Source organism: Chinchilla lanigera, unplaced genomic scaffold (assembly GCF_000276665.1).
Source record: "Chinchilla lanigera isolate Chin_1 unplaced genomic scaffold, ChiLan1.0 scaffold00071, whole genome shotgun sequence".
NCBI classification, from domain to species: Eukaryota; Metazoa; Chordata; class Mammalia; order Rodentia; family Chinchillidae; genus Chinchilla; species Chinchilla lanigera.
Genome location: NW_004955472.1, coordinates 1,597,488 through 1,613,634, shown reverse-complemented (window position 1 = coordinate 1,613,634; position 16,147 = coordinate 1,597,488). Strand labels below are relative to the sequence as shown.

Below are 16,147 nucleotides of genomic sequence, written 5' to 3'. Positions count from 1 at the left end.
ACTTATAACAGGGATGTAGCTCAGTAGTAGATCCCTTTTTTCCTAAGCCTGAAGGCCCTAGATTTGATCCCAAACACCGCAAATTCTTATCTACTTACAGATCACTTTTAAGAATGCTGAAAGTGGGGCTGGGGATTTAGCTCAGCAGCACAGCACCTGCCTGGCAAGCGCAAGGTCGTGAGTTTGATTCCCGGTACCGGAAACACCCCCACCTCCACTCCGCCAAAACAAAGAGTGCAGAAAGTGATCACAGAGTGGAGATTACAAGTACTGTAAATCCCTACAGAACAGTAGGGGGAAAAAAAACAACTTAATGATAGGTAAGGTAGGCACTTGTAACTGGAATATAATCTAACAGCGCTAAAAAGTCTGAAAGCACTAAATCTCAAACAATCTAGATGAAAGTAAAAAATTCTTGCAGACAGCATGCCTGTAATCCCAACACGTGGGAAGCTAAGGCAGGAGGATCTCTGCAAGTTCAACACCAGCCTAGGCTACATACTGAGTTCAAAGCTAGCCTGAACTACATAGCAAGACCCTGTCTCAAAAAAAAAAAAAAAAAAAAAAAAAAAAAAATTGCATGATATGACGAATTGCAAGGACATGAGCATTGTCCAGACATCTGTGGGACATAGCCTGCCTGTGAGCTGGACAGCCAGTCCATCTTGGGGGACTGCTCCTTCCCAAGCCCACACACGTGCTTCACTTAGAACCTCTTTGAACACGTGTCCCCTTTCCTGTGATCCAGGGAGAAAGATTAAGGAGAGTGAGGATTTGACCTCAGATGAGCCTGGTTACATTTCCTTGTTGTTGGATCCTTCCATGAGCCCTGAGAAAGAGTAGACCAAATCTCATTATTCCCTTTCACAGCCAGAGAAGGTGAAGCCCAGACAGGAATCCCATGCTCTCTGACGGGTAGAACAGGGTAGGGTTTGCCCAGTGTGGGGTCGGGCAAGGGGGCCTGCCTGGCAGAGCAGATGGACCCTCAAACCGCAGCCACCCGTCTTCCCTGGCAGATGACTTCATGAAACAGAGCCGGGGAATGCTGCTGCTCTACAGCTTGAAGAACCCCAGCTTCCCTGAATACATCTTCAGCAGTGAGAGTGGCATCATGTGTCTCGACATACACGTGGACCACCCCTACCTGGTGGTGGTGGGCCATTACGATGGCAACGTGGCCATTTACAACCTCAAGAAGCCCCAGTCCCAGCCTTCTTTCCGCAGCTCGGCCAAGTCTGGCAAGCACACGGACCCCGTTTGGCAGGTCAGCCTCTGCCCAGCATGGGCCTAGGAGGGGGCACCTTGGGGAGCAGAGGGCCACAGGCTAGGGGTGGACATGACAGCTCTCAGACTACGGGCCACAGAGCAGGGTATGAACGGGTGGAGAAGGGCAGGTGAGAACGGGGTGAGAAAAGGGTCTCCAATAAAACCTGGGTCTTCGGCCTGGAAGTTGGGAAGATTCCATCTGCCTGCTGGGGGAGGAGCTTCTCGGCGTGGCACTCAGAAACTCAGGCCAGAGCTGGAAGCCGCCAGGGTCTGACAGGCTACAGCTGAGTTTAAGGGCTCTAGATCTTTATCTACAGGCTTCCTCCACTCCTCCCCGGGGCTGTCCTCTGCCATCTGGGCTAGATTTGGGGAAGCTTCCAGCCAGGGGTCGGTACTTCTGTTTGCCTGTGGGGCTGGAAGGCTTGGAGGCAGAGTCCGTCCTTGAGCCTCTTTGCAGCACCTCTGTCCTCCAGACAGGCCTAGGCGGGTGGGCTGGGCTTCTTCCATAGTGTGAGACCAGCCTGGGACCAATGCCAGGACACTGGCACTAGATTTCACCTTGACTCGTGTCTCCCCTCTTACTCCACTGCCATAGGGCTCGCAGTTGGCCCTCTCGGAGGTCTCTTAACTCAGGCTTTGTGGGCTGTTCCTTACCGTCCTAAGGGTATAGCGGGTGGGGGAGTACAGATTTGTGCGGATCTAAGGATGAATTTCTGCCTCAAGTTTCCCAAATCTCTGGGCTCGTCAAGCAGCACTGGGGCTCTGTCTTGTCCTTCTCTGCCTCCCTGGCCTGACAGGCCCCCGGAAGGTTCTGTCTACCTCTTCTGGCCCAGAAGCCCTGAGATGTACGCGCGCCTGCTCCAGGCACTAAGTCTGAGCTCCCGTACAGGCCTGAGCAGAGGGAGAACTACCCAGGCGCAGGCGCGTCGTGCCCTCTCGACATCCTCCTTTCCCCAGAGTGGGGCCGATGGTGGGAGAGAAACGGAGCCCTTTCTGACCTGTACCTTCCCCCTGCTCTCCACAGAGCAAGCACCAGAGGCTGCAGCCTCAGGAGTGGTCTCCCCCAGAAAGTCCACCTCCCAACTCATTACCCGGGGAACCTGCGGGTCTCCGGACATCATAGCAATGTCTGCAGAGGCTTTACAGCCCCGGGAGAGCAGGACAGGGCTGCCATCCCATCCCAGCCCCGCCTCCCAGCTCAGATAGCTCAGGGCCAAGCACACAGCATGTCTACATGACCTGGCCACCACTGTCTCTCCAGAGGGAGAGAGGCCCAGGCCAACCACGCTGCTCCTACTCTGCTGTGTTCCATAAGTCAGATAGCAGGTTGGGGTTAAAGGAGGACACAGAAAGATGGGTTACCCCTCCCCTGGATAGGTCCCTGGAGACTGGCGCTCCCCTGGGCAGGTGTGGCCCCCTCTCCCACTGTCCTGCCAGAAAACCAGAACGGCTGCCTTTGCAAGTGAAGATGTTCTTGGCTGGAGTCATGGGACCCGGCCTGGGAGGGAGCGAGCCACCCCTCACTCACCTACTCCCTTCCTGGTCTCCTTTTTCTCTCATGCCCTCTCTCCTCCTCCATCCATTTAGTAACTAACTCGTCCCTGGTTTCTCTGCTGGTTGCTGAGGGTGCTCCAGGGCCCGGTCTCTGGAGTTCGGAGTGGGAAGGTACATCACAGCCGCAGGCTGCCCAGGGCAGGGCGGAATGCTCAGAGAGCAGAGTGCGTGGAGGTGAGCGCACACTGCGCGGGTGGAGACGGAGGAGGGCCCGGGCAGGTCTTTCTAGAGCAAGCAATGCCTGAGCCGAAGTGTGCCGAATGAAACAGTGTCAGATTAAAAGGACACCAAGGCCCTCACGCACAGTTTCACGCAGCTTCGCACAGTGGCCTGTGGGAAGCAACCCACCATTCGGAGCACATGTGAGCCGTGTCAGACGGTCGGGAGGAGGGGCCAAGCACAGGGCAGGCGCCGGCGTGCTTAGCGATCGGCTAAGAAGCCTGGACGCTGTAGGCCAGGGGTTTCCAGAGAGGCACGAAGACCAGAGCACAGTGCGGCACAAAGAGGACAGTGGAGCTGCTCTGGTCAGACGAGGGCCCTAGCTATTCAAGGGCCCCGTGACTCCTCCTGTGCCCTAAGGTGCAAGCCCACGGCACCTAAGAGTCCCCCTGAGCACACTTAGGGAGTCCCGGCCAGCTCACTGGCGGGTTCGAGTGGTCTAGGAGGAAACCCCTTGGCTGCAGCCTGAGAGGCCCCGCATGCTGCGCAGTGGGGGTGGAGAGGGGAGTGGGGAAGATAGGGAGCAGAGCTGCTGGGGCAGTGCAATCAACAGAAAGAGTATTGGCTGAGGGCCGGGCAGCCTTAGGAGGCTGAGGCAGGAGGATCGCTGTGAGTTTGGGGCCAGCCTGGACTGCAAAGTGAGTTCAAGGCCAGCCTGAACTGCATAGGCAGACCCTGTCTCAAAAAGAAAAATGAAAGAAAGAAAGAATATTGGCTGAATAGGATGCTACCAGGGTTTAGGGTGCCCAGTAGGGCATGTATGGAAGTGGAGAATGGCAGAGGAACGGACATCGTGAGATTAATGCAGGAAGCCTGAGGGACACCACGGGCACTTGACCACAAATCCTAGAACTTGGAGGGGTGAGAGAGCCAGGCTGCTGAATGCGCTGTCAGGCCCTTCATAAAGGGTCTGTGTCCAAGGGGTTCAGGGGAGACCAGAGAGGTTGTTGTGGACCTCATATGCCCGGCTGGGGCGGGAGTCGTCTGTCCCATTGGCAGTAGGGAGCCATGAAAAGTTTTAGAGCCAGGATAAAAGTGTCATGTCTCAAGAAGACTGGGTTCCTGTCCCATACGAGAGGCCACTTGTGCAGGGAGCCTCCTTGGGTGGCTCAGCCCTCCGTATGTGCCGCTGTGAAGCCTCAGCCAGCAATGGGGATGTGTCTGGTGCAGTTCTGGGGCAGGTGTGGAAAGGATGTACGAGCAAAAGCTAGGGGCATGGGCAGAGGAGGAAGGAGAAGAGGAGGGATCAGCTAAGCAGGCTCCTGTCATTCATTACCTTAACTCTACTTACCACCCCCTCTGCTTTATTCCTACCTGTCACCTGCACTCCAGGAGCAGCGCGTGCACACACACACACACACACACACACACACACAGTCACTTACAAATGCACACCGCCCCCCACTGGGCATCAGGCTGCTAAGTGGGGTGTGAAATACAATTTCCATGAGTGCTGGCGTCTGCTCATTAAACACTTCCCTTTGCAGCTCCCTAGCGCCTCTTACAGCCTGGCCTTTGACACCCCTTGCGCCTGCCCTACTTTAAAGAGACCACCTGTACCCAAAAGGGGAGGTGGGCTCGGTGTCACAGCAGGCGCAGCCTTGTGCCTCACAGAATCTGCGGTTTCTGCTCCCCAGGGAAAGTGCACAGGAGGCCACTGACCGCACAGCTCAGGCAGGACTGGCCCGCCCTCCGAGCTCTGCTCTGCCAGGCCGGGGAGATGTCTGGGAAGAGACAGTCCCCACCCCCAACAGCCCTGGTGACAGCTGCGGTTACAGGCAGCGGCTCTAGGTTCTGGCCTTCCTCGTGGGGCCTCCGCTCGTGGTGGGGAGGGGACTGGACCCCGGCCCCAGATGGGCAGTCTGGAGGGGGCCAGAGGACGGAAGGCTCTGGGCACCGCCCCACCCCTGCTCTCTGGGGCTTGGCTGGGCCAGCCCTCCACATCTGGCAACAGAAACTTGAGCCTCAAGCGTGTCATCTTCGTAAGACAACAGCTCTGTCTCCAAAACACTTTCCCATATGTTTGCTCCCAGCCCTGAGAAGATGGGTGGGGCAGGACAATTAACCCTGATTTGCAGATGGAGAAATGCAGCTCAGATCTGGAGTTTGGGAGCCGTGTGCTGGGAGCAGGAGTTAATGGTGCTGTGAGAGGGGAAGAGAAGAGCTGCTTTCTAGAGAAAGGCTAATCCTGGAGGAGGGGGGACCGGAGCGGGGGGATGCTCTCCCCATCCCGCCAACCCCCAGGCAGGCGGGAAGGAGGCCCCTGCAGAAGCTGGCGCTGAGATTTCCAGGATGAGGGTGATAACGAGGACATCAGCTAACATTTATTGAACACTTAGTGTGTGCAATGTTCTGGTCTGAGGGCTTCGCAGAGCTCATTTATCCCTCACAACAGGCCAAAGCTGCTATAACTTCCATTTTATAAAGAGGAAACTGGCTGCTGGGCTTCGTCCTTCCCAGGCTGTGGCTGTGTAAGGAGTTGAACCCAGACCGTTGTCTGCATCCCACAACTAGGTTCTAGACCCCAACCCAGAGAAGCGTTGGGTCCACTGCCAAGCCAGTAGGTTAGGGCAATGCCCTGACTGGCGCTGATGCTTCAGGTTGTCAAGGAAACAGGGATAAGAAAGAGCCGGCAATGGATGGGGGAGGGTGTCGGCCATGGGATTCTGGGAAATGGGCTCTCAGAACTTGCTTCTGAGCCTCAGATGGGTGCCTGGGGGCCCCCTGTTTCATATCCCAAACTCAACACCCTGGCAGAGTTACAGAGCTCACGGTTGGGCCGTTTCAGGTCAAGTGGCAGAAGGATGACATGGACCACAACCTTAACTTCTTCTCTGTGTCATCTGATGGGAGGATCGTGTCCTGGACGCTTGTGAAGGTACCTGATTCCCAGAGAGGGTTGCGCAGGGGTGCGTGGGGGTAGGGGGCGCTGGATGGCAAAAGGCACCCCCACGTCTGCTGAGCAAGCCTCGCTCATACACTGCCCCCGTCCCCTGACGACAGAGTGAGCTGGTTCACACAGATGTCATCAAGCTCAAGGTGGAAGGCAGCACCACAGAAGCTCCAGAGGGGCTACAGCTGCACACAGTGGGTAGGAGCCACCTATCACCTGACCTCCAAGCCTTGCTGGGTCATTGGAGTCCCCTGCGGTGGCATCTTACCAGTTCTCCCTACCCTGCTAGTGCTCAAGGCCCCACCAGAGGCAGTGGGATGCCTGACCTGTCAAAGTCCTTGGCCATTGCAGACACTCTCCATTCCTGCAGGTCCCCTCCTTGTTTGCAGACCCTGCTCTTGTTGATGCAGGTCAGGTGCTGTTATGCAGATCCATCCCTGTTTATGCAGATGAAGGCCCTGTTTACCCAGATCCTGTCCCTGTTTACTCAAATCCTATCCTGTTTATGCAGACTGTATCCCTGTTTGCACAGACCATGTCCCTGTTTGCCGACCCTGTCCCTGTTTACCTTGACCCTGACCCTGTTTAACTCAATCCCCCCTTGTTTATCCAGGCCCCCATTCCTGCTACAGAACCCCTGGCCGCGTGCAGAGTCCTAACAGCTTGGGACAAGCAGGCCAGAGGGCTGCTTTCTGTTTGCCTGTCCTGCTCCCAGCCTTCACAGGGGCCCCGGGTCAATCTGCGCTGCCAAGGAGGGGTGGTGCTTGAGGCTCCTCTGGAGCTGGGCTGAGGCTGTTTCCTCTTCTTCCAAGGCTGTGGCACTGCCTTTGACTTCCACAAAGAGATCGACTACATGTTCCTGGTGGGCACAGAGGAGGGGAAAATCTATAAGGTGAGGCAGCACTGCCCATGTCAGCTCCCCACGGGGCACCTGGGCCTGAGCACCCGGGGAGCTTCAAGGACTCTGCAAGTCCTGTTCTGACAGATCTTAACGTTCATCAGTTCTGCACGGCTTCTTGGGCTCAGACAATGCATTTCTTACTGGCCTTGGTGGCAGGAAAAGATCACACGCAGGGAAGGGGAAGGAGAGTCTCGAGGGTGACGTTAGCCCAGCCCACCTCCTTCCCCTCTGGGATGTCCGTCCTTTCCCGGGAGTGGAGGCAGAGGTGGGGCTGGGGCGGGGGGAATTGGGACATGCTGGGCAGACTTCCTAGAGGTCTGACTAGAATGGGACCTTGAAGGCCAGGTGACAAGCAGATTGATCTCTGAATATCAGGTGCGTCCCCACTGGCAGGACGCAGCCTCACAGCCAGTCTCTGCACTGTGTCAGTGTTAGTAGGTGAACATCCCTCTGAACCTCCATCTGTCCAGAAATAGCTCTGCTGCAAGCTTTTCTTAGGCTCAGAGACTCAGAATGTTAATTACAGGCAGCCTCCCGGGAGCCCCTGAGGCCTAGCCAGAGCTGGTCTGAATGCAAAAGAGTCCCCACCCCCTCTCCCGGCTCCCGCTGGCAGCCTGGGAGAGGCGGCGGGGAAGGAGAGACAGTCGGTCGCTCTGACTCCCAGCAGGAGGGAGAGGCTGGCGGGTCAGGGCGGTAAACTGAAGGGGAAATCTGGGATCAAGTGGGCTCCGGGCTCCGGGCTCCGCACCTGCTCTTACCTGCTTTCACTGCTGCAGAGAGGCTCTCTGGGCTGCGGTAGACCCGGTGCTCCCACAGGCCCTGGCCTGGACAAATGACTAGGTGTCACCTCGCAGAGCCCGAGACCTGCTATGTTCTGGAGTGGGGAGAGCAGGACTTTTCGGGCCCACTGGGCGGACTGCAGCGCTTCCGCATGCTACGGGAAGGCCTCCCTGACAGCCCAAGGCCCGGGCGTATGGAGGGCGGGAAGAACAGCCTGCCGCTTCACTCCAGCTTAGCTGTGCCCGCGTTGAGGGACCCGGAGAGAGGAGGAGGCTCAGATTCCGACCTCCAGGACTCCAAGGAAGTAGCAGCAGCTGACTTTCCTCTCATTTTGTCCCCTGATTTCCCCCTACCCACCTTGTCACTGCCCCAGTGCTCAAAATCTTACTCTAGCCAATTCCTCGACACCTATGACGCCCACAACATGGCGGTGGACGCTGTGACCTGGAACCGGTACCACACCAAGGTCTTCATGTCCTGCAGCTCTGACTGGACGGTGAAGATCTGGGACCACACCATCAAGTGAGGGGCCTGCCTTGCCCCGGCCCTCCCCTGGGCTCTGGCACTGCGAGCCTTGGCTCACAGGCTTCACCCTTCCGCCACTGTAGGACCCCCATGTTCATCTATGACCTGAACTCAGCTGTGGGTGACGTGGCCTGGGCACCATACTCCTCCACAGTGTTTGCAGCAGTCACCACAGATGGGAAGGTGAGCCGCCCCTCCCTGACCCCACGGACCCCCTGCTGAAGACAGGGTGAGGTACCCCAGGGTCTCCCTCCTTAAGAGCCAAGCCATCCGGGGTCCAGTCAAAAGAGGAGTCATTCATCACAGGCAGCCTCAGGGAGAGAATGGGACCATCTTCTCGGAGAAGAGAGCACTCTGAAGGATGGTATGCCATCTTCTCTGAGGCCCCTGGAGAGGGAGCAAGCGGGGGGCGGGGTGCCCCAGCTAAAGGAAACACAAGCTCCAGAACTGTCGTCTTATGTGTCTGACTGTAAGGTAGTGAGGTCCCTGTCTCTGAGAGTTTGCAAGCTGATTCTGAGAAGAGGGGTGAGTGGGGTGAGATGGGAGGGTCTGTTCAACGCTGAGGGCTAGTGAAAGCTCAGAAACCCTTTTCAAGCATGTTCTTAGATACAGATGTTTTCCTTATGGACTTTAATATAGACTGAAACATACCTGCTGCCCCAAGGGAAGAATATTATGATTAAGAAATCACCCAGAAGTCAGCCAGTCACCTACTCCCTGAACAGATGTTTACTAAGAGCCAGCTACGGTGCCCGCTCCATACATTCAGACACCTGCTCCTCTGAAGTTTACATTGTAGGGAAGGGAGAAAGAGACAGAGAAGCAGCAGCAGCAACATCCTCAGCTGTTAGGGGCGGAAAATTAAAAGAAGGTGACTTGTGAGTGCAAGTGTTTATCACAGCAGCATTACGCACCCCGGCCAGAGACGGAGACATCACAGTGTCCGTCAGCAGGCGGGCACAGGAAATGTACTGTGTGTGCAAAAGGACTGCTATTCAGCAATGACCAGGAAGGGCATTCTGACACGCACACAGCGTGGATGACCCTTGAAAGCTGCACTGAGTAAAATAAGCCAGACACAAAAGGACAGATGCTGTGTGACCCCAGTGATACAGTACCTCCAAAGGTATTCGCCGAGCATGCCCGGCACATAGCACAGTACTCTAGAACATGCACATGGAGAGACAGGGGAGTAGATCTGTGGCTGCCTAGTGCTGGAAGGGCTGGGAGAAAATGGGTGTGACTGCTAACGGATACAAGGATTGTTTTGAGGTGATAAAAATTCTCATATTGGTTATGGTGATGGTTGCCTAACTGTGAATATACTAAAAACCAAGAATTGTATGCTTTAAGTGGATGAATTTTATAGTATGTGAATTAAATCTCCATGAAGCTGGTAAAAAGAGAGAAGAAAAGGGTTGGGTAGTTTCTCAGGGTGGGCGGGAGAGGCTTCTGTGAAGAGGGGTCACTCGAGCTGAGAGCTGAGGGACAGGGAGCCGCCTGGGCAGGCGGGCCGGGAGCCGTCCACACTGAGGGAGCCCAGCTCAAACACCCTGAGGTGGGCATGAGCTTGAGGAGGACGGGAAGCAAGTGTGGCCGGAGGGTATGAGCAAGGGGAGAGCTGGGGAGCAGAGTAAGGAACCCGGATTGCATCTATAATGCTCAGGAGACACTGGGAAGATTTTAACTTTTTGAAAGGGAAGTCTGGCCGCCATGGATGACGGGCTGTGGAAGCCCAAGGGTGGAAGCAGGGCGCCTACTCAGGAGGCTGCCACAGTTGTCCAGGGAAGAGTTGGGAGTGGTTTGAGCTCAGAGTGTGGCAAAGACAACATGAGACATTTATCGAGCGCTTATATGTCCAGCACTGTCTAAACACTTCACATCTGTTAATTGGGATAAACCCTGGCTCTGCCACTTACCAAACCGTTAGAGAACTTCTAAGTCTTCATTTATAGAATAGGGATAATAGTAACAGAACCACCTTAGAAAGTGGTTGTAAGGAGTATAGTTAGATGGTGAAAACTCATGCGTGAGAAGTATATCAGACCAGACCAGTGGCAGCTGCTACTGTTTTTGCACAGGCTTAACATTCCTAAGCTTTTATTCTCACTCCCTCGACCAAAGTAAAACATACACGGAGACACAAAGCTCCCTCCCACCGCCCCCAGCTCTAGCGCGCTGTTAGCCTTTTGTAGAAGTCCAGGGGCTGCTTCCCGTGAGGGTGGCCAGGGTCCTCGTGAACCCCTGAGCATGTGAGACTGGTCCCTCCACAGGCCCATGTGTTTGACTTGGCCATCAACAAGTACGAGGCCATCTGCAATCAGCCCGTGGTAGCCAAAAAGAAAACTAAGATCACCCACGTGGAGTTCAACCCCATCTACCCCATCATCATCGTGGGCGACGACCGCGGGCACATCACCTGCCTCAAGCTCTCGCCCAACCTGCGCAAGATGCCAAAGGTAGGGTGCTAGGAGTTTGGGCCACTGCAGGGATAAGCAAAGGGGAGGAGACGGGTGAACCCAGGCTTCTGGCTTGGAGGACCCAGGCGAAGATGGTGTCACCGCAAGACTGAGGCCCGCAGAGGGAGGTTTGTGAGGAAAGGGCTTTTGGCAAGCCGCATCTGAGTTACCTGTGGGCCCTGGGCGGAGGTCGCCAGGGAGCACGCGGGCCTGAGCCGGGGGACGCGTGAGTGAGGGTGTCAGCGGCTCACTGGCAGTGGGGGAGGCCGTGGGGTGTGACAGGCCAGCCCGGCAGGGGACTTGAGACGTAGCTGATGCTTCATCACTGGGCTTCCCAGAGCTTCGGTCCAAACGGTCCTTGAGCTGGGAAGTGTACTCAGGGAAGGAGGAAACAGCTGGGAGGAGGCTAACACCTCAGCAGCTACGCAGTCCCCTGTATGAGCTCTGGTTTCTGCTTCTGGGTCTCTACTGGTCAGGGAACTCTTCTCAGAGCCCAAGGGCCCCAAATACAGGCTCCAGAGCTCTGAGCCATGACCTCGGCCTAGACCTGAGTGCAAGTTCAGACTTCAGAACCCAGACTTCAGAACCCAGGTCTTAGAATCCAGAGCCCAAGGATCTGGAGATCAGTCTGCCTGTTTGTGTATGAAGAGTGAAAAATGGCTCTCTGCTTTCCCGTCAGGTTCTGGGCCAGGATCAGGGCTGGGCCAGATTGCGTTAATAACTATACCTCCTGGTTGCAATTTATGGCAGTAGTGCAGTTTGAGGCAGGGGCAGAAGCCTCTCTTTTAGCTACTGATTTCTCCCTACAATGCCCTCACCCAGGCAAGGGCCATTTGTAGCACCCCTCTGGAGCTGGCTTGGTCTGTCCCCACCACGGTGGGGAGGGAAGGGCTGGGAGAATGGCTGGGCCTGTAATTGTAGCCAGCTGGGGGAGGGGGTGACTTGGCTATAAATATTCTGAAGGCTGCTAAGCGCCTGCAGCTGTGGCCCAGAGGCTGTGGTGGGCTTGTGGGGGGCGGGTCTGAGTCTCTTTGCTGAGCCCAGCTAGTTGGCCTCAGGAGGGGGAACCAGGCAGCACGGTGTGGAACAGATAAAATCTGTTCTTAATTTAATGAGTAGAGTGGGGTAGGCTTGAATTGGCAGAGCTGGACAGCCCTCTGGGGGGAGATGGCCACTCTTTGGAGGAAAGAGCACAGCCATGACACCGTGAGAATGGTGGGTATGGGGGAGCCCTACCCACTCTGATTTCGGGAGGCAAGAATTTCCCAGTTCCAGCCCCTCAAAGAGCAAGGGTTGGTCATGGCTGGGAATGCTAGGCTGTGTATCCAGGTCCTCCCTCTCTGAGGACCTGAGCAGTGGGCAGCTGGGGGTGGTACTTGGGTGGATTAGAGGTTTCCGTGAAATTTACATCCGACCCTGTCAGCCACCAAGTGATTCATACAAAAGGAAGTCCTCTGGGCATCCCTACTGGGCAACCCCTTCCCTAGAGGGGTTACCCCAGCGGCCTGGGCGTCCCTGCTCAGGGAGCATCCTACTATCGTTGTCAGGTGTGATTGTTATCAGGCGTCAAGGACTATCTTTCTCTAACTACTGTTCAGATGGGAAACTGAAGCTCAAAAAGGCAAGGAACAGCTGGGTGTGATGGTACATACCTGGAATCCCAACACAGAGAAGGCTGAGGCGGGAGGATTGCCATGAGTTAGAGGCGAGGCTACCCTGGGTTATATAGTGAGTTTAAGGCCAATCTGAACTACATAGCAGACCTTCTCTCAAAACAAAAACAAAAACAAAAACAAAAGGCAAGGGACTCGCCCAAAGTCATATAGGGAGTTAAGGACACCTAGAACTAAACACCAGATCCAAGCCAGGCATGCTGACACATGCCTGTAATCTCAGCACTTTGGGGTCCCAGCACAGGAAGCTGGGGACGTGTTGGCCTCACTCCCATCCCCTGGGATTTAGGGGCCCCCTTCACTGGGAGAAGATCTGTTTTTCACACTGTGAACTGCCTTCACAGTGAGCTGTACCCTAAGTCCTTTTATTTGTTTATTTTGAGATGGGTTCTTGCTAAGTCACTGAGCTGCCCCGGCTGGGCTCAAACTTGGGCTTCTTCTGCCTTAGGAGTGCAGAGGTGAGCCGGGTGGCTGAGGCCCTGGGCTGTGAGGGACTGGGGGAAAAGAGATCTAGGAGCAGACGCAGGAGGAAACTTGAGTTGGACGTGGTGTGAGCACCCAGGATGAAGTCAGCAACGGGCCTCCTGGAAGTGAGGACGATCTGGCTGCGACATGTCACCCCAGTGATCGCCAGGGCTGATTCGGCTGATGTGGCTGGCTAGGTGGTGTCCCCTTCCCCACTCGCCGCTCCGTGCACGTCCCTCCCGAGGCTGTGTGCTCGGGTGAAGGGGACGCCATCCCCGACAGAGGACCGTTCCCCGGTCACGGGTGCAGGAGCAGCTGCTTTCCCCTGCTAGACCTCCAGACAGGCTCTCGAGGAAGGAGCTGCCTGTCCCTGTACTCTCCCCCTACTTACAGCTCAGGCGAGGCCCAGGCAGGCGGGCAAGGCTGGACAGGTGCCTGTGAGCAGGGGACACAGGTGGCTGGGTGGGTGGAGGTCCACGAGCCGAGGGCGGGCGGGAAATGGCAGCTGCCTGGTCTACCCCAGCAAAGCCTGCACCCTCCTTTCTGGGAAGTAGGGCGATGCAACTGGTGTGATCTGCTGAGGAGTAATCCAGGGCTGTGAGAGTGACACTCCAGGGCCCCAGCCCCTTTTTCTCAGAGCCCAACTTAGCAGCAGAAGCATTACAATGTCTTGTCAGTAGGCTGACGGTCATAAACTCAGATCTCCTCCTCTGAAGGGCAGTCCCGGCCAGTGACATCGGGCATGGCATGGGCTATTCTGTCTTCTTTCGTGGGTCTCTCCAGGCCTCCACGCTGCGTGTCTGACACACCAGGTCTGGGCTCCAAACCACATCTTACCCTGAACCTGACCTAGCACCATTCAGTGAGAGCACTAGGTGAGGGCCTCTGTGGCCTTGTCCACACCGCTGTGCCTCTTCGAAGCACACCGACTAGCGCCTTGATAGGGCCATGCCCTTCCTGCGGGCAGTGCTCCCCACAGCCGGGCCCTGGCCCTCCCGAGTGCTGGCCTGACAGGCTCCTTCCTCTGAGGGTCAGAGGATGGGTGCCTTTTCCCACTCCTGCCAGCAGCAAGAGCTGTCCAACTGCAGTTTAGAACCACAGCTGGATGCCTTCTTACAGGCTCTCTGGGTCACCTAACCCGGGCTGGAGAAGGACCACATAAAAGGCGGGTAGCAGGGACACAAAACTGACTTGGCGAGGGAGAAGCGCCACGGCCAGGGCAGACTGGGCAGAGTAGTCGGGGCTAGCGCCCGACGAAGCCAGTCCATCCTCACTATTCTTCCTCCGTGGATATTTTCCCCTCTCCAGGAAAAGAAAGGGCAGGAAGTGCAGAAGGGTCCAGCTGTGGAGATCGCAAAACTGGACAAACTGCTGAATCTGGTGAGGGAAGTGAAAACCAAACCCTGAGGGCCTGGCCTCAGTCCCTGCTCCATCTGAACCCAGGACTTGCAGCCCCTGGGCTGGGAACCATGGTGCCCAAGCACTCAGCAAAGGAACCAAGCCCTGATCAGGTCCAGCATTTGGTGTTCTCATTCTGTTCCTAAGGTCCCAGCATCTTCCAGGGTTAGGGCTATCGTGATCATCATTACCCTCTGTTACTTTATACAAATAAACGATAAAATATGTCTGGAAGCTCATTCTACACCTTTAATTTTGCTACCGCGGGTCTTCAGCAAGTGAAGAAAATCTCAGGGTAGAGCCACAGTTCCATTTATTATCCAGCAAACAGTGAGAAGACCAGGGGAGGGGCCCAGCCTAGACACCCTCCCATTATTGCCATGGGTTCCAGTTTGCTTCTCTGACCTAAAAGACCCAGAGGCGCTGAGCCTCGGGAAGGATAAACCCAGCCCTTGGCCCTTGGGATGGAGCAGAGTCCAGATGGCCCTGGCCCTAGCACCAACTCCTAAACTCCCACCCCAGGCCTATCTCTCTAGGACCACTCAAGCCTCTCTTGGAGCCAGGCTGGCTAGAGTCTGGGCTGCTGGGTCCAGATCCACCAAGGCTGGACTCTGAGTTCTGGACCCTAGGCTGACTCCACTCTGAGATCCTGATTCCAGGCTCTGAGTGAGGCAGACTTAGGTCCCGGACTCCACGGTAGGCCAGGGGCCTTCAGGGCTGCAGCAGATAGCTACCTTCATGGCTAGGCTTCTGGGGCGGTGGCGCCTTCTCAGGACAAGGGCCAGGGCTGGAGTTGGGACTGGATTCGGACAGAGAATCGACGTCCGCAGAGCGAGAGTGGCAGGCCCAGCACAGAATGACCCACAGCAGCAGCAGCAAGAGGCCTACGAGGCCGTTGCAGACGATGGCGATGAGGGCCCCTTGGGAGAGGGCTGCCCCCATGACGGGCGGCACCCTCAGAGCCGTGCGCAGAGCTGAGCTGCCTCCGCGGCAAGGCCCATGCCGAGTCAGAGCTCCGGTAGGGTCGGCTTTCCAAGCAGGCTGTCCCGTCTGCACAGTGAACGGTCCCCAGGCGGTGCAGATGCCCACCTGCAGTCCTGAGCCTGGGGAGCACAGAGCAAAGGGAGGCCGGTGAGGACCGGAAGGGGAGGCCCGGAGGTGAGTTCCCATCGCATCTCTGACCACCCTGGCAGTGGACCTCAGGTCCCAGCAGGCTCGAACACCCAGCAGAGCCGACACCCACATCCTCGGGCCTAGCCCTGGGCACCTGGATTCAGGTGTAGCCTCAGGGGAGGCTGAAGTAGGCAGCCTCTTAACACATTCTCCTTGGAAGTGTGGGCACAGCCTGCTCTGCCCAGCAAGCTTCAGCCCTCAAAAGCACCCCACTGCTGGTGGGAGTGAGGCAGCTCGCAGCCCAGGAGGAAGAGGGTTTTGATCGGCGTTGGTGTGCCCGGCACCTCCCTCTCAGGACTGCAGCCAGCCAGCTCCGGGGACCTGCGGCGGCGCCGGCGCGCGCAGAGGGAACTTTGCGAGGCCCTGGCCGGCGTGTGCGGGCTGTGTACCCGCGGCTGTGCACCTAGGCGTGCCTCTCCGTGGGAGGGTCTGTCTCTAGGTCAGGGCTGTCCGGCTGTCCTGCTCTGACTCCGCTCCCTGGCTGGATGTCGCCCCTGCCTCCGCATGCCCACTCTTGAGCGTGGCCGCCTGTCTCCGGGCATCTCCTCGCGCCCGTCTGTGCCCCAGCGCTAGGGGTCTGAGCGTGTGCCGCGCCTCGCTCCTCTCCGGGCTCTGCGCACCCCGCCCCTCCCTCCCCGGCCGCGTCCCTCCGTCCTCCTGGACGTCGCCCCTTCTCCGAGGGCTGTCTGCGGGCTCTGTGCGGCTCCCGCGGCTCCGCCTTTGTGTCCGTCCGCTCCGGCGCGTGTCCCGTCTCCGTCCGGTCTCTGGTGTCGCCCGCGCCCGTGCGCGCGGCCCCCTTACCTGGGTTCAGCCCGGCGCGCCCGCGGGAGGGTCGGGGCGG

The 16,147-nt window shown here is 57.0% G+C and overlaps 2 protein-coding genes across 2 annotated transcripts in view; one reads left to right on the top strand and one right to left on the bottom strand.

Annotated features, from left to right (window-relative positions):
• The window catches only part of Dnai1 (dynein, axonemal, intermediate chain 1), a gene marked incomplete in the record, with an annotated part of 68,950 nt that extends 54,580 nt beyond the window's left edge, over positions 1 to 14,370 (top strand). The window contains 8 exon segments of the mRNA XM_013522970.1: positions 1,017 to 1,264; positions 5,828 to 5,917; positions 6,043 to 6,130; positions 6,745 to 6,824; positions 7,987 to 8,135; positions 8,222 to 8,321; positions 10,412 to 10,597; positions 14,044 to 14,370. Coding sequence (XP_013378424.1) covers positions 1,017 to 1,264; positions 5,828 to 5,917; positions 6,043 to 6,130; positions 6,745 to 6,824; positions 7,987 to 8,135; positions 8,222 to 8,321; positions 10,412 to 10,597; positions 14,044 to 14,142 — 1,040 coding nt within the window.
• On the bottom strand, positions 14,361 to 16,147 carry Enho (energy homeostasis associated; the record flags this gene model as incomplete). The annotated part of the gene is given in 2 exon segments (XM_005401075.2): positions 14,361 to 15,236; positions 16,108 to 16,147. A coding segment is annotated over 1 exon segment (231 nt). The 3' UTR covers positions 14,361 to 14,844.